The 18566-nt window shown below is 39.0% G+C and overlaps 1 protein-coding gene across 1 annotated transcript in view; it reads right to left on the bottom strand.

Moving 5' to 3' along the window:
- Window positions 1-11367: 11367 nt before the first annotated feature.
- Window positions 11368-18566, bottom strand: part of tnr (tenascin R (restrictin, janusin)) — a 219922-nt gene continuing 212723 nt past the window's right edge. The window contains exons 30-32 of the mRNA XM_085389939.1: window positions 17853-18014; window positions 17249-17412; window positions 11368-14870 (exon numbers count right to left, since the gene is read on the bottom strand). Of these exons, the coding sequence (XP_085246065.1) occupies window positions 14751-14870; window positions 17249-17412; window positions 17853-18014 (446 nt within the window). The 3' untranslated portion in view covers window positions 11368-14750. The remainder of the gene's footprint in view (window positions 14871-17248; window positions 17413-17852; window positions 18015-18566) is intronic.

The following is an 18566-nucleotide window of genomic DNA, read 5'->3' as shown; positions in this document are numbered from 1 at the left end:
TCTCCTATCGCACTTGGGGCTATGTACCCAATCTCGGGTGGGGGTGATGATATCTCCCCCCTGACCTGGCGTCCTGACTCCTCCTTGCCGTAGCATTTGTGTTGTACCTCGTCAATCTCTAGCTGTGAGAGCAGTCCCTTCTTTCGAATGTTGGAACACTGAGCTACTAGTTGTTTCGCTGTCATTGTGGATGTTGGGTATCGAAGAATCCATAGGTCCCTCATCCTATTCATGTAGCCCCTTCCGCCGGGGTTACTTGCGTAGTAGCATTCCAACAACGCCCTGTTTTCGTCCCTTGCCCACCGATGCCTTCTTGTTCCAGTAGCCCACTTTTCGTCAGGGTGCCCTGGTTCCTCAACACCTGACGCGGACCTTGTTGATCCGGGCGACGTCCGAGCCGGCATGCCTTCATATTTATCTGTCTCGCTCATGTCTGCGGTAGGCTCGCTTAGCATAGGGGGTCTAGCCTTAGGACCCTTACTGGATACAGACGCCCCAGGCAGGAATCGAACTTGCGATCCTCTGTTCCAAAGGCGTGTAGTTTAACCACTACGCTATCCAGCTGATATATATATATATATATATATATATATATATATATATATTTCTTTTCCTTGCTTTATTTAGTTCTTTGTATTTCTAATCTTGTTATCTTAATCTTCTGTTCTCAGTAATTACTGTGGCTTTCAGGCTGTTTTTAGTGACTTCCCTTTTGTGTTTCATTCCAGTGTAAAATATGTGCCTCACCTTCAGTGTTCCTCTTTGTCAAGTTTATCTTGTTTCCCCATTTACTCACCTTGATTCATGTTTTATTTTGTAAGTGCTTTTAGCTTTTGGATCTTGTCTAGTTTCACTTCCTATCCCTGCCTTCACTCATTCCTTGATTGTCTTCAGTTGTGTTTAGTTGTTTCCTCTTCCCTCATTACCTTTTGTATATATTGCCTCAGTCTCTCAGTCATCAAATCACTGGCTAAGCGCTTCAGAAGCCCCGGGATTTTCGGACTTGGATTTGTGCTTTGTGATTCTCTGGGCTAAGAGCATTAAAGCTTCCTTAAAGTCTCCTGAGTCCACGCAGAGGTTCATAATGACAGCCAACCTGTTTTTCTTGGTAGACACCATTCTCTTTTTATCTACAGCTTTCCCCCCTTTTTTTCTCTGATAGATGCCGTAATACTTGTTATAGAACTTTCAGGGATTGGATTGAACCCATTATTTCCTCTCCAACTTCACTTGAGAATGGCTGCAGCACAAGCCCAAAGCATGATCGATCACCCCGTGCTTGACAATTCATCTTCACTCATTCTCTTATTCACAGTAATGGGCTTTCACACCTTACTGCAGCTATGTGAAAGTTGGGCTCTGATATGCAATCAGGACCACAAACTGGTATAATATCTTGAGTATAGGGTATGTTTACTTTGGTGTTCTGCCTGGGTCAAAGTGAGTTCATTAAGACTGCATAAGAACTAAGCGGGAACAAAAAAGTCACACTGTAAATTAGTTCAGTGTCCTGCTTCTGAAACTCCAAAATGGTAGTTTAAAAACAAAACATAAAGCTTTAATATCAACAATATGAGTGACCATGCTTTACATGAATTTGCATGCAGCTATGTTTTCTCTGCAGATAAATACTACTCTACAAACCTTTCCAAAAATTCAATCTGTCTGTGGGAGTACGATAAAGGCTTACACAAGCTCATCTGATATGGCTGTCAGGGGTACGCTGAAAAGGACTAGAGACCACTAATTTAAATTATATATCAAATACAACAACCTCATAGGAAAGGAGGGGAGGCAGGGGGAGGATGGTAACAGTCCTTAATAGAATGAATGAAATCAAAACTAGAACAAAGAAAGTGCGTGCTTTATCCTTAAAGAATCATTTGTTTTAAAAAAAATCATTTTCTCTTGTTTTACTCTTTTCTTAAATCTTCTCCGGGAGCTCAGCTGTCAGTTCTAATGTTTTACCCGGAATAACCGCACCATAAGAATCACGTCAACTCATATCTACTTTTGCAGGTCAGCCATGTCCAGAGGGATGATGGTTAAAGCTTAGCTTAGCAGCTGCAGACAGTAAATGCTTTGGACTAAATTTTAAAGATGAAAAAGTGCCAGTCATATCTGGTCAATCACTACAGGAAAAAAAAATAGTCTTATGAAAAAGTACTCAGGCGTCAAACCTTCAATTAATGCATTCATTAATTAGCTGCAAGTGTCCAAGTGTGCTGAAAGCCCTAATGAGGGTTAGACAGTCCTCTTGAATAATAGGAGCTTTTCCCATTTTCATTTTTTTGTATTTTCCAATTTAAAAAAACTGGAGCATCACACACAAAAGCTAATGGAAAAACGTATGAGACTGTGACCAGCACAGCCAGATCTTACCTCACATTCAACTTGCTGAGGCTGCACAGACCAGTCTTCATGCCTTCCACTGCACTTGTGATGTATGTGAGGCCCTACTCATGCTCCCCCATCCCAACTCATGGAGCGCCAATAAAAGCATGATGAAAATCAAGCTGTTCACCAGCCGCATGCCCAATTAAGCCCCAGTGTTTACAATGCTATCACAGAGAGAGTCTAACTGGGAGAGCTGGATTGCACCTCCTTCTTATTCAGATGCCTGCCAGGGCCTGTTAGCTGTATGAGTTCAGTGAGATGTAAAGAGACTCCAGGAGCGCACGGGAGACTCGGGATGCCTCACAACGCCGCTTTTCATCAGCTTCAAGCCATCTGCATTCAATCCTGTGGAGAGATGTGGAGACATTACTGGATGGATGGGACGAGAATAAGATGAGTGAGGGCAGAAAATGCATGAGGAGGGAGGAAGAAGATGATGGCTCACACGAAGAAATGCATGTCTGCCGTTCCTTTCACCAAACACTGAAGTCATGTAGCAGCATTTTTTGTTTTTTATGAAATTTGTGGCTTGTTGTTTAAACTTAACCTTTTCAGTAAAAGGAAAACTCGAACTTCTATGTCTCAAAGGGAATTTTCTATGTAGTAACTGATTGTATCTTTTCATTATTATTTCTTTTTTCAGACAGCAATATCATATGATATATCTTTGGTTCTGAATTGCCTGATTAGAGCTTAATTAGTTTTCCATATGAAAACATTGCTTTGTAAACTCACAAAGTCTTCACAAGACTTTACAACAAAGCCCTCTGGCACTTTTGTAGAGGGGACTCTGTCGATTTTTCATAAGCTGGACTTAGCAGGAATGCACCCAAACATCCACAAAGCAGAGAAAGAAGACACTGGGATTTAGCTGAGTTAGTGAGCTGACATACTGGAGTCAACAAATCATCTTATGGCTGGAACTGTGTCGGGGCAAAGACATCCTAGTGTAGCAGTTTGAGCCTGCTGGGCTTTAAAGAGGATTCATCAGTTGTGCTCTTTAACTAACAACCACTATATGTCCAGTGTAATGGTTAGTGAACGCATAATTTAATTAAAAAGCACAGTGTTGCTGCTCCACATAAGAGTAGGATGTTTACCTGACTTCATTAATGTTTAAATTCTGTGTTTAGTTTTGAATAATCTCCAGGTTGGTGCACTGTAGCCCCTCTGTCTGTATGATTACTAATTCTTTTTATCTGGACTGGCACATGACTGAACCGAAGTTTAGTCACAACCTCATTTCTAACAAAACTATTACAACTTCCTCTGAGTTTATCCCTTATTTTCACACAATGAGCCCTAAGAAGTCATGCTGTTCCACCTGGGAGTTCTAGATAATAAACATGCTGCTATTTCTGTTTATATATATAAATGTAATAAAGTTATTTTAAACACCAGTGGCCCTGGGGTGGAAATAAATGATTTAAAATAATTGGGTTTGCAAAATAATGTAACAATACTTGCAATGCACAAATGCCGATGGCATTTTAGTTCTAAACTGAGTTGTAGTAGCTTTTTTTCATCGTACTTTGCATACAGAAAGCCTCATATTTTTTCCCCACTGTTGTTGTCACAGTGCAATAGAGCATCTTATTCCACACATTTGTGCTTTTTTGGTATTTGATTTAATGTAAAAACAAACTTTCTCAATGCTTTTTCATGTGAGCATTTACAGTTAACAAAGCAAACAAACAAACAAAAGAAAATATTTTGATTAGTCATGACTAATGGTTCATTAGTTATGATCACAGATAGTATAAAATGTGGACGTGGTTTCTGACGAAGTCACTCAAACCTGCATTCTACTCAAGGCCACCAGATGGCGATAGTGGTAGTTACAATAAAACTTCCAGGATTATAGAACTCTGTGGGAAAACATCCCTCTGACTTGACATCTATCAACACTTTTCTCATAATTTTATGTTCTCAGTTACTAATTTCGGGGTCACGTTGTATAAAAAATCAAGTTTGTTTTGTAAATCTTGGTCATACCATGTGTCAAAATGAAGAATTATCTGTGGTATGAAACTTCTGGCTCATTGGCTAATGACCTGTCAGTCAGCTCGTTAGGTAATGATTATGTGCTTTTGCAGTCAGACCTGCCCCCCTTTATCATACCCAGGTTTTTGCAGCCAAAATGTTGACAGCAGGCTTCAAAATGGGACTTCATAAGCCAGTGGGCGATGTCATAGTAGATACATTATCCACTGTATCTAAGGAAACTGTCTAAAATTAAGATTAATATTATATTTTTTATGACAAGATGCACAGTATCCATATGAAATACAGAGTACAAAATCATAACACAAAGATGGCAGTATGCAAATGAAGCAGATTAAAACAGAGCTATTTTTTAAGTGCAAGAGTTACAGTGACAACAGACATTAAACATGAATGGTTTTTAAAGCCTTTTCAAATTAAAAAAAAAAAGAGTTCCGTTTCCTTCATGAAAATAGGGAAGTGTGAGTCTATAGCTCAGATTAGCACAGACATGCACAGTAAGCATTTGAGGAAGATTGAGATGTGCAGCGCATGGGATAATCATAATCTGTCTTCTTACAAGTGCCATCAGACATGTTCCTTCATTTATTTCCCTTTATACAGAAAAGGAAATGTTTGTTTGTGTGTGTGTGTGTGTGTGTGTGTGTGTGTGTGTGTGTGTGTGTGTGTGTGTGTGTGTGTGTGTGTGTGTGTGTGTGCGTGTGTGTGTGTGTTACAGTGTAAAACCACTCTTTGACTTAGCTCAATTAGTGGAACCTAGTGGAAAGTATTAGCTGTAGCTAAGTTGCTACCAAAGCAGTAGGGTTTCATTAACCTTTTATCATAGTATCATACAGGATCACTGGACTTGTCATTCTGGCTGTTAAATTACAAAATAATTCTCATCTTTCAGGAACGATTTGGATTTTTTTCCTAGTCTAAAATGGTTAAAGAGTTATAGTAATGTGAAGCTCACATGGTAAAATGTAGGCAGAGCTGATTTTTCTGTGTTCAGATGGTACTGCTTTGTAAATACTTTGTGTTACTGTGATAAACTGAATATCCCCCATAAAGTATGTCTTCTCTTCTTTTAGAAACCATTGAGTTTTGTCTCTAGCAGAAACAGTAACGCAGCTACGGTCAGTAAAATAGTGCTTGTAAAATGGTCCTGCCACCAGAAAGGGTTAAATTGGCTTTACTGGCTAATTAAGCCAAAATAGTTATTGTGAATATATTTCACTGGAGGGAAATGAGTAGTACTGAACCTGATACTTGGGTTTTAGTCAGTACAGTAATGCATTGCAGTACAATACAAAAAGCCTTTTTATAATGGCTCTGCCTGAAGGTGCCATTTTGGCTGCTGCTATGTTGCGTTTTGTGGGCAGACGTAATAATATCAGCTAATTTAGAAGTTAAGTTAGCAAGCTACATCCATAAATTGTATGGGTGCAAAGGCACATATCTCATAATTACTGCAGTAACAGCATAAATCACTAACATTTCATTCAGGCCACACAAAAAGCAATTTTATTGGTTAAATAATTCAATTAAAATGCTCCAAAAACCATCAAGACCGCAAACATGGTCAAGAGGTCCTGTTCAGGGACTCCAATTAGCGATGGTGAGGAAAGAGCGGTGAGCTGTAGTGACCTGTTTCAGCAATTCTGTCCATCACAGCAGCCATGCACCCTACTTTAAGCCTCACCAGTACTCTGTCCAAATAAATTAGCTATTTAAAAATAAAATGTACCAACTGTACAGTTTCGGTGAAAGGGGATACTTTCCAGAAAACAAAACTATTCACGAACCATGTTGTAAATGTTTCTTTCAGCTAATAAGTTGGTCTCTTTAGTGTGTATGTGTATGGAAACGGGATTGCTTGTGGACTCCTCCAATTGTTGTGTAGGTCCTCAACAAAGACACCTGTGTTGTTTCTTGCTGCTCTCCTTTACTGCAAGACTAAAACAAAACAATAGTAAGTAAACTCTCTCTTTTACTTTCAGACTGAGTGTATGCTATCTTCATATACAGTACGCATTGTTATTGTATGTTTGCATGGTTCATTAAGACTTGTGAGTGTTTTGTATCTATGTTTATTTGTATGTGTCTAATTTCTATGCTGAGTTTTGGGTTGTTTAGGGTTTTTGTTGTTGTTTTGGTACATATGTTTTGAGTATACAGACCAAACCAATATTTAATTACAGTTTTTGTATTTTTTACATTTAAGGTCAGTTTTTAAAGGTTTTTGTAAATTTAAAAAAAGTTCCCTGCTGCTTCAAATTAAAAGAGAGTTTTTCCTTCCCACCGTCACAAAGTGCTCGCTCCTCAGCAGTCACTTGATTGTTAAAGTTTTCTCCAGAAAATTGTACAATATGGTAATATTGTAGTTCTGGGTTGTTTGGTGACCTTGTGGATGAGTCATTGATGCCTTCTTGGAGTAGTTTTGAGTGGACGACTACTGGAAAGGTTCCCCACTGTTCCAAGTTTGCTCCATTTGTGGATAATGGCTCTCATTGTTGTTCACTGAAGTCCCGAATCCATAAAAATGCTTTTGTAACCTTTTCCAGACTTATAGATGCCAATGAATTTGCTTCTCTGCTGGATTCTTTTGAGACATTTTAGCCTACCTCTCTTTGCCAGACAAGTTCGACATAAATCATTTCTTGGTTCAATAGGTTTAGTAGAACTCAGGCCTGGGGGTGAACTGAACTCAGCTTTCCAAAACTAAAACTGGTTAATCATTTGTTTTCAATCATTCATCAAACAAATCAGTTTGTTTGATAAACTGGAACATTTAAATGCAAATATACAAAAGAAATTGCAAATGCTTTTTCACAACACTGTGGCTTTGTGAAAAGGACCTTGTGTTAAGAAATCAGATGAAAACATCATTCTCAATAAAAGCTTAGACATAAAGAAGACTCTTGAAGTGTTGGCTCAAATCAGGATTTTTTGTGTGACTCCCAAATCTGTGTCCATAAACCAGTGTAGCATGTGATGCTTAGTAATTCTGCACCAGTCCAACATAATAACTGTATCCCCCAGCTTAATCTTGCAAACTGAATGAGTAAGCTAATATACACTAAGTTGCTTCATATCTCCACTACAATGCTTTCTGTTAAAGATTAGACATACTTCTCCTAATTGGTTCTGACATCAGAACAGATCTAATCTAGCCTGGAAATTTTATTTCATCATTTTTGCAGCCTCGGCAGGTTCAGCTCAAAGTGTCATGTGCGCTGTTGTTTGACAATGTCAAATATTGCATTATAAATATATACAAAGTGCAGATATATACTATACTTTTGTGAGATATAGCCTTTGCTGCCTTGGTAACACACTCTCATATTTTGAAATATTATAATAAACAACAAAAGAGTTGAAACAAGAAAGAAAATGTCCCCACCTGCTTGTTCAAACGATGCTTTTTGCAAACTGGTCCGCCATTTTTCAAATGTATTTGCCATGAAAAAGATCCAAAGTTAATCCTCTGTCATTCCTAAATAATGTGGATTATAATTTGTATACAACTATCTTTGAATGCCTGGATTTGAATGTTTTTATTTCATAACTCATTTGAATACCTTAAACAAAAAGGGCCAGTGTCCAATTATATGGGCTGAGCTGTACAAGCCATATTTTGCAGTTGCCATGCAGTAGCTGAGATCTTAGTTTTGGTTTAGTGGAAGTTGGCACGTGTTTGTGAGTGGCTACAAGCATGAAGTAGCCTGTGTGACTTTGGCTGCAGAACAGCATTTTAGCCAGCAGCGAGAGGGTGACATGCTGGTTGGATATAAGGGGATCCCACTGAGAAAAACGATGCAGAGCAGGGAGCAGGGCACACTGGCTTAATCCTCAATCAGTGTGGAAGAGCTGAGCAAAGCAATAGGCACATGTGAGGGGAGGAACTAAACCTGAGGCACAGGAAACAAGAGGTTACTGGGAATTAAAAAACAAGAGTCACCCATGAGATTTAGATTTGGCTTGCCCACAGGCTACACTACCATGCTGGTGATGATTTAATGGAAAATGAGTTTATATACTGCTGGAGGTGAAGACTGGATGAATCAAATGTCCAAGTCCACTGACCGAAGAGTTGGAGGAACCAATTAAAAAAGTGTCTGATCTTACCAAGAAATAACTTCATGCCATGGACGTACCTGGTGAGCTGATTGGGTGGCAGGCAGTTATTTTACACTTGTTGCTCTCTAATCTCGAGCCTAACCTGCTCCAGTCTGGGTTAGGTCTCAACATAAGTTGCCATGGCAATCTAACCTTGTAACTGAACCCCTTTCATAAATAAAAAGACACAGTTAACCTTGAATGTACCAGGAAATTAGCCCCAATCCCACTTTGAAATGAGAGCCTCTAGCTTGAGCTCTGTCATTAGTTAAAGGATACGTTTGGCACAGTGTCTCCTTGTTGCTTTCTGAATGTTGTGTCGATTATGAAGAAAATGTCACCCGATTACACATATCAGTTCCACATGACCGGAGAACCCTGTCGAATTGCGAGGATTACTTTAATGATCCAGTTGTGCATGTGACATGTTTTGTTTTGGTAAAGACTGAACAGATTAGCTTGTCTCACTGACCTTTATTCCACTGGTAAAGTCTGTGTTGCTCATCTATTTGTGCTTGACTCTAATATATTCACAAACTCCGCACAAGCTCATTACTTACCAAAGTTGTTTTTTGCTGACCAAACACATGAATGGATTATTATTGGATAATTAGAACATGCTGAAATCAAACAATGAATCTTAAAACTGCTGAACTGAAGATTTGCGAGTATTGTAGCTGTGCATTATAATAATGATAATAAAAACAATAATACATGGGTATAGTTGCGGTTGCACATATTTTTTTCCGCAGGCTCAGTTGTTTGATTTAGGATCCATGCTAGTCATTGCATAGTCTTTAAGCCTACATTTACAGCTAAGGACATGATGCTGTTCCCCTACCTTTAGGAGACATACATTAGGTGCTGCATCCAAGTCAGATTGGCAGAAAAAACATTTAGAGTCTTCTTCCATTGTTCTGCCATATTGGCCTAAACATGCAGTTATTTGAGAAATATTTTAAACAGACTCCATGCAATCTCGTGAATAAGTCCACCTCGTGATCCAAAAGCCTGTACAGCCACCTTTAGCAGCAATAACTTGAAGTAATTCTTTTCACTGTGACTTTCTCAGTCTCTCATCATCATTGTTGAGGAAATTTGGCCCACTCTTCTGGGTAGTGTTGCTTTATTTCATTGAGTATTACATTCATTTCTTGCACATCTCTCTCCTACCACATCATTTCAATGAGATTGAAGTCTGGACTTTGACTGGGTCATTGAGAATCCTTGATTCTTTTCTATTTGAGCCATTCTGTAGTAAGTTTTCTGCTGTGGCTGCGATCATTGTCCTGTTGCATGACTCAATTTCTGCAAAACTTTAGTTGTTGGACTCACATGGCCTCACATTTGACTCTAGCACACTTTGGTAGACAGATGGTTGACTCAGTGAGCGTAAGGTTCCCAGGTCTTGTGGCTTCAAAACAAGCCCAAATGATCAACCCTCCACCATCGTATTTGACACTTGGCATGATGTGTTTGTGTTGATATGCTGTGTTTGGTTTTTGCATATGTGATGCTGTACATTATGTCCAAACATCTCAACTTTGGTCTTGTCTCTCCAAAGTACATTGTCCCAGAAGTCTTTTAATTTGTTGAAATGCAACTTTACAAACCTAAGCTGTGCTACCATGTCCGTTTTAGAGAGCAGACACTGTCTCCTGGCAACTCTTTGAAAAAGCCACACTTGTTCAGTCCTGTTCTAATTATACTGTCATGAACTTTAACATCTAACATGCTAACTGAGGCCTAGAGTAGAGTCTGACATGTAGATCTGTTTTTTTCCATGCTCTCTCAGCATTGCACAGTCTGACCTTGTGGCAACTTTGCTGGGCTCCACACCAGCTAAAGTTCTGCTTTCATAGAGGTGTTGACACTTGCTAATGATCAGTTAATCAAGTGCAGTTGATTTCCAGCACCTGGCTGCCTCTTAATTCCTGTGGAAGAAGCAAGCGTGTACTGCAAATGTTTATGTATTGAGTACGGGAAATACACATTTTACTTTTGTCTACAATTAGTAAAAACACTAAACTGTAGACAACAGCTGATTCTCCTCTTTTTTTCTAAGCTAACCTTACAGAGCAGACGTTATCCAATTCCCGTGGTTGTTTTTTTTAAACAATTTCACTTAAAATTGCACCAATACTAAAAAAAAATCCTCCTCTTTGTAGATGATGATTAGGTCACGAGCAGTTGTCCAAGCATTTCACTACATATCGTACTGTGTATGACTGTGTACGTGACAAATAAAATTTGAATTTGAATGATTAAAATTTAAAATGAACGTGTTATTGTTCTTCTGTGCCTACCTGTAATATTGCATAGGTTGGGTTGTTTTAGGTTCATGCAGGCCTGTTTTGTCTGTTTGAGAATAAATTAGAGGTCTTGTAGCCAAACCACACTGGCAGATTGTTATTACTGCCCCTGGCACTATTCACGAGTAGAAGTTGCATTTCAGTTCAGTTTTTAATGGCCTCCAATTAGAGGTGGAGAGACTTTGATAAGTTTAGGACATGGAGTTGGTTATCCATGCTTCGTTATTTCATTGGAGCAAAATGGAGAAGGATTTTCACAGTAACCATAATCCCATTTGTTTAATATAAAATGTGACTCAAAAATGAGTGTCTATTAAGCAAATACATCCAAGCAAGTTAAAGACCCCGTGAGCAGTTCATTGTGTCATCAAATTTATGTAACAGCTTGCAGTCAGCGCTCACGAAACAAAAAGGAGAGTCAGACACCGATTCAGACTATTTGAATATTTTATTAATATGTAGAAAATGTATTAAAAAAGGAACTATATAGTACATGTTTAAGTCAAACTAGAGCTAAATTTGACAGTAATATCCAAGGTTATCCAACAATAATTCCTAGTTTCAGCTTACATGAGCGTTTCAAACAGTCAAGATCACATTTTATCAACATTTACATTTCCATGGCAAGATTTGTCAAATGAATGCAGTTACATTATCTGCCTATATAAGAGTTATTACCAACCACAGTGGCAATATCAGTTAAGTAATCTGTGAACACAAACCCAATAAATAAAAGCATTTTCTTTTTTTTTTGTTGTTTTTGTGTCACATCAGTCACAAAGAAACAGGAAAATAAATAGCAGTGAAATAAATAAAGGGAGCAGATATCCTCTCAAGTGAGTGGGCCAGTCGAGATAAATACATTACTGGGTAATTATACAATATATGGACACAAGGTCAATATTGTCCTATTGTGTCTACAGAGAACATCACCAACGTTTTAGCTAACTCAATGTAAATGATTACCAGGAGAAAAAAAGAGAAGTGTATGATTTGTGATGTCTAGGACGGACAGGTTCCAAGCTTTGAAGCATTTGGCTCAGCCCTAATTATTATGCTGTCAGTATATCAGTAGCATAAAAAGGTCATATAATCGCCATAACATTGGTTAAAGGTGGTATCGTAACTTGTAAGAAGTTCAGTACGAGTCTTAAGTTTAAGCAATGGGGATAAAATGTACTTTTTAAACCGGATGCTGTGCAATAGGTGGAAAAGATTTTATAAAACACAGAATATAGACCAGATGTGGAAAAAAATATCAACACAACTTGATCTCAGGTAATGAGGGAAGGAAATAATATCAAGAAAATATTTCAGGCCCCTGTTTTTCTGTAGAATTTCATTGGATTTGTTTTCTCATGTAAATGCAAAGAAGAAGAATGGATGTGGATCTGTGGATGACGTTAAACAAAATGCTCGTTCTGTGAAGTTATTAACGGTTGAAGGATTATTGCAAAATAGAAAAAAATCAAAATCAATGGAAATATAACGTTAGCTTTCTTTAAGAGCACCTTATAATCCGCAGTGAGAGGTATTCCTCACAATGCAAATGATTTCTGTTCCTTTTCTGCTTCCCGACCTTTGTTCCTCGTACATAAAACCCAATGAGGCAAACTTCCTCTAATTAGTTAATGAAATAAGTACAGATAATTCTCTATTCTATTATAAATCACTACAGGAGATGGGCTGAAGCAGTTACTTAGACACTGAAACATAAATCAGACTCAGGAGAGATCATGTGATCACCTGACTTGGAGGCTGATAATCAAAGTGATCTATATCTTCTACCTAACAAACTTCAGGAGCACCTTTTACCCAGATCAACAAAGAAACGTGACTACAAATCAGATTGCAACGCATCCTCAGGACATATGGTTTTTACTGTCAGGCTCTTGATTGCATTTTAGTCCACATGCACAAGTCTCCCTCCAGCCTTCACCACAACACTGGTTAAAAATACAGCACTTAAAATGGAGATGTTCAAAAGGGCTTGTTGAATTAGTTTGCATCTTAAGGGGGAACACATCAAAAGCTGTTTTCAGCTCTATATCTACATGAGTATATTGTTAGTAGTTCATAGAGGGGAGAGTTACTAATATTTTAAAGTCTAAATGGGGAAGAAATAAAGACAAATATACAAAGTCGCAATAGGAGCCAAAGTCGCTTGCTCACTCCTGTGAGAAAAGTGAAGAAATAAAGAAAAGTTCACTTTCCAGCTGATCAAAAATTGAAAAAAACAGAATCAGATTATCAATCGTGAGACCAAATGTCGCTTGCAGTGATGGTGACATTGATTTCCGTGGACTGCTGTGTGGTTCATCTTCCGACTCCGCAGAGGGCATTTTCCCCCCCGAAAAGGGGCCAGCAAAACTCCAAGAAAACAACTTCAAGAAAACCAACTGGCTCCCAACACTTTGTGCGACTCTGTGAGCGGTGAATTAAAGCAAAATGTTTGGTGGGCACGCTGCAGATTACACCCGCCCAGCTAAAAAGGAATACAGGCTCAGCCGTGTTTGCTGATTTTGTTGTTTCACCAGGGAGCTTAAATTGTGAAGCGAGTAAAAGAAGAGCACAGAAGAAAGACTTGGCTCCTCTCCACCTACTGTTCTGCTTTCTTTGTTAGGTTCATTTTCAGCCAGCAGTGGGAGAGAGGTGGGCCAAAACATGCGCTGTACCCCTGACTTTCCCCTGCATAGAATTTAGCGATCATAATGCATAAAATTACGCCTGGGGACACAGTTACCATAAAAAGTCCCTGAAAAAGTGGGACTCTTATTAACACAGGGTGGAAAAAGCTGCTTCAGTGACTTTGGTGACTGGCATCTTTCCAAACAGCAGGCCGGGCCGTTATTATGCAGATCTTTGGTTAAATGTTGCATCTATCAGCGCCATCTCTGCAAGCAATCAGAGCATCTATAGCAGGGGTCAAAAAGCAATTAAGAGATTGTTATTTTTGGCCAAGAAGACGAGCTCGAAAAATCTAATGCCCATTAGCAACCGAAGAAATGAAGTGAATGACCAACAATAGCTTTGCTGTGTTCCCACTCACAGTGCAAATACTGTCTCAGCGTGGCCACCAGTAGTAGTAATAATAATAATAATAACAACGATAATAATGATAATAATAAGAGAATCGTTTTATTCTGCTTTAAAATCCATAATCCATAAGATAATGAAAAAAATAAAGTAGATGGTTATGAAGCTGCTGCTGGTGCACTGCTTTGTGAATGTTTTGTTTTTTAATGCTAATTATCCAGAAAATTAATATTAATTTTAATATAGGGTCAAAAACCAAGGCATCAAATAAATGGACTTTGTCACAATATCAGGTATAAAAATAGATATATATTTTACAGAGGGTTTTAAGGGCATATACAGGTTTTTTTTGTTTTTTCTTTTAGTTAAAAGTGTTATTTTGTAACGGTTAAAATAATGCTAGCTCTCACTCCTGAGGGCGCTTCTGAGCACATCGTAGGGAAAGACAAATCACGGATTAAAAGAAAAAAAAAACAAAGCTTCCTGGTTTGCCTTTCCTCTTGTTTTGTCTTTTTGTTTGTTTTATACAGCAAACAGAACCATTTTCATTCATAGTATTTAATAAATTACATACAGTGTCTTCTAACTTCTGGGCAGAAGTACAGCAGGGTAAGACAGCTAAAGCTGGGCAGGTGGAGAGATCAACAGAGTTCGGACATTGCTCGAGCCTCGCTGCTATTTTATGATTACATCCGTGGTTATAACATCTTCTTGTTAATGTTTTAATAAAATATTAGTAGATTTTTGTCATATTCTGCTTCTTCTTTGAGCCTCACTAACGTTGCCCTGCCGCGGTCACATCCCAGCCTGCTGCTCCTGTCAGTGAGGCACGCGAATAGCAAAAACTCAACATCCGAACTCCATTTATCCATGACTCTGGGCTGGATCGTGGCGATTCATCTATACAGGGGCAGACCGCCTCCTCTTGCTGCTGATGCTGCGGAAATTGAACGGCCTCATTTTCATCTCCACAAAGGGAATGGAGAACTCGTGGCCTTTCCAGTGGTACCAGTTGATACCCTGTAAAAAAGCGAGAAGTACAATTTGGGAAGCAGCTCGGATCAACAGGATTTTTTTCTTCTTCTTCTTTTATTTTTTTTTTTTGAGCACATGAGATATGAGATATTTCTGAAGATGGAAAAGTTATGCTTCTATTTAAGTGTAGTTTTCATTTAAATGAAGCATTCAATCCAGGATGATAGGAATCCTGACTTAATAGCTAGCAAAAATACGACCCTGGTGTAATTACAGCCTGAGTCTAGCCTTTCTAATCCCCATCACCACCAACATTTCTTTCGCCGCATGTCTTTATGGCCGAACATCTCTGCTGCCACCTGTTCCCGTTTCATGTCATTAACAGATGAAAAGGAAGGCACGGGAGCAGAGTGGGAGAAGCGGCGATGCTCAAAAATCCTAATCACGGCTTCACACAACACATTGAGCCATTTCACTATGAAGCAAGCAAAACGAGGAATACCACACACCAGTCAGAAGGGACACGAAAAGCCCTCAATTATCCCACATCACATGTACAAAACACAAAAAAGTGTCCATTTTCGTGTTTGGCTGGGGTGCCAGTGCTTTTTTATTTTTAATCTCACATTTAACAATTTGTTCCGTTCCTTAAAGGAACTTGAAATGCTTGAATTGTTTGAACTTACTGGGAAATGAAAGCGTATCTCTTGACAAATTAGTCTCAAGCGCCATCCTCTTTCATTAAAATCAGACGAGTAGTGTAGCAGATTTGGTCCTTCAAATTTTGACCTTTCATTAAAAAACTCCTTCATCAAGATGGATGCTGGTAGCAAGTTCCATGTGATTTCATTTGCTAATTATTACCCTTTCATAATGACAAGTTTTAGCCTTTAATCACTGTTCTGTATTGGATCCCATTAAAGTGAGACTTGTAAATGCCAAGATACACTTTCAAAACGCAACCTTTTTCAAAAGATGGCACTTACTTTAAGGCTTGATTCATTCAAATAGCCAAAAAAAAACACATTTTTAAAAACTTTCCCACTTAGAACTGGCACGTTCATGCAGTAAGGTTGAATGAAGTTTTCAAAGGATTCCTATTCTTGTGAACGTGGTATCCATTGCACACCTCGTGGGAGCTAATTTGGCACAAAGTTGATGTGGATTCAAGAATGAAGTCATTCAATTTTGGTCATGAAAGATCAAGGTTAGCGTGGTCTCGCAGAACACATTATGAAAAGATTTAAAAAAAAATATCTAAGAGGACAAAACTGTAACGTTTAAAAGATCAAAATTTAGCTGCAACATCAAAAATATTCGGCACAAACATTTGTTGGCCGATAATCTGAACAGAGGTATTTCACAACGACTGCAAAGCTCTTTTACTATTTGTGTGAAGATGTGGGTGAAGAACATCTACATGCACTATATGTCTAACTTCATGGCTTCAGTTTTAATCCCATAGCATCAGCTGGTGTTGACATTTCAAAAGTTTTCACCACGTATATAAAATAAGTTGGACATGGAAGCACACTTCAACTGACTCGCTGGCCAAAATACTCAATAACCCACAAAACGGCTATCAACAACTTTCCCTTCAACTACTTCTCATCTGTTATTTCTAATGGAAACACTGTGCTGAATTTCATTCCCATTGCAATGAGCTGACAGTTAAATTTTCACGCTACAGTCATGAAAAGGAAAGCAGTGATTAGAGACCGCAAACAAATTATCGCATGTGTGTTGAATTTGCGATCGTGCTGCCTCTGAAACAGTTGCTTCCAGGACATCGTTCAGGTTTGTGACCACTTGCAGTCATCTGCATCTACCTTGACTTTGTTGCATCAAGGTGACAATAAAACGGCAATCAATTTGCAACCGAATGGGGTCAAGTTGCAATTTCAAGCGGTCTTGTGATAATGTGGAAATTGTCTGAGAGTGATTGGAGTCAGATTGTGGCTGTTTGGAGACAGGTTGCCTTCTTCCAGGCATTGCAAACTTTGCTGTAACAACTCACCTGATGCAAAAAAACCCCCACAATTTTTCCTAATTGCAAGGAGGATGCCACCCTATTTTTACTGTAGTGTGACTCAGCCAGGTGATCCCAGAAGGAAAAATAGAGTGGTTTACATCATATTTTCTAACATAAACACAAATGAAATCAGGAAGCACAAAAAACAAAATAACTATCTCCGGTCGCACCGACTGAAGTTGTGTCCTGAACATACTGTCAAACTAGCATAAACCTCTCGGAGCTCAGGTTGCTCTAAGAGACTTCGTCATGTTTTAAATAACAAACACAATAGTTTTGCCCTCTTTTAAAAAAAAAAAAAAAACTTGCACCACAAAATTGTCAAAATTATATATCATTCATTCAGGATCATTTCTTTTTCATCACTTAATATGTATATATGAGCACTGACCTGACTGTGCCTGGACTCGCCGTATTTGCCATTGAGGTTAGCCCGGTGGCAGTTCTTGTACCACCAGGCTCCTTTGTATGACAACGCACAGTTAGTGACAGCGATGTCATTGTCTCTGTCTTTTGTCGAGAAGGGCCGACCCTGGTGGTAGCTCAAAGAGTCACCTGGGATCACAACAGAGAGAGAGGTAGAGAGCTTTTAATATTAGTACTGCTTCCTAAGAAACACTGAACTTCTGTGAATAACAGCGGGACATAAATGAGCCAATAAAAGCAGGAGGGTGACAGGAAGATGTAAGAGGAAAAATGTCCCAACTTCAGGCTCTTTGAGTTTATCTTGAGAGAGAGAGCATTACGATCATAAACATAAGGGCATCATGGGTAATTGTGGTATATTGTCACACTAACAGACTGAGTGGACAGGAATGGAAATGTGGAGGAGTGCTGAGGCAGGTTTACAACGACAAAAAAATGGCAGAGGCATAGGGACAATTCTGACATAAAATGAGGGTCATATAGCAAAAACTGACAGCGCTGAATGTCACCACTGGCTATTTTGGGGCATATATATATAAATATATATATATATAATACATATAAATTACCAGCTGTGCCATTGTATTCTCCTATCCTGAGCTTGTAGAGATTTCTTGCATCTCCAATGGAGAACTTGTCATAATTAGCATAGACTGACTCCTGTCCGTCCCTCATGTCAATCCTCAGCTCATAACGTCCCTGAGCGGCAATCTTCTGGATGTTGTCTAGACCTGCAGAGAAATGTGCAATTTTAGATTCAAACTGAGTTATATTTCCCATCTGAATTACCCCAACATTCGATCACCAAAAAAAAAAAAAAAAAAGATTTTCAGGTTTAGTCAGACTTTCCTGTAGCAGGAAGTCTACATTGAAACATCACCAAGATGTGCAAGCATAGGCAATAATGAGCAGTAGCAGATTTAAATGAAGACTGTGCTGCCGAGATAAGGCAAAGCCCTTAAAAGAATTCACAGAACAATTTACAATTTGTTGTTTGCAAACGCCTAATCGCCCCGAGATGTTCTCATGTGACTGCTTTAACCACCTGTTATAATCTTCACAGGCCCGATGTCAAGCGTCTTCATCAGCTGGCCTTGTGGCTCTACTGGATATGATTGGCAGTGTCGGCCGGTGGACACCGTCACCACCAGCCCTCCGGCAAATGCCAAGTTCGCGAGATATGCAGCTTTGCTCTCTATCTCAAAGGTAGCAGATACGGGGGGCTCTTTTGAGCCCCGACAGCCGATAAGGCCCCGCACTATCCTGAGCGATTGGAACTGCCT

Source organism: Rhamphochromis longiceps, linkage group LG18 (genome assembly GCF_057381845.1).
Source record: "Rhamphochromis longiceps isolate RC_006_pf linkage group LG18, R_longiceps_female_GT1.1, whole genome shotgun sequence".
In the NCBI taxonomy this organism is placed as follows: Eukaryota; Metazoa; Chordata; class Actinopteri; order Cichliformes; family Cichlidae; genus Rhamphochromis; species Rhamphochromis longiceps.
This window is presented reverse-complemented; position numbering and strand designations above follow the sequence as displayed.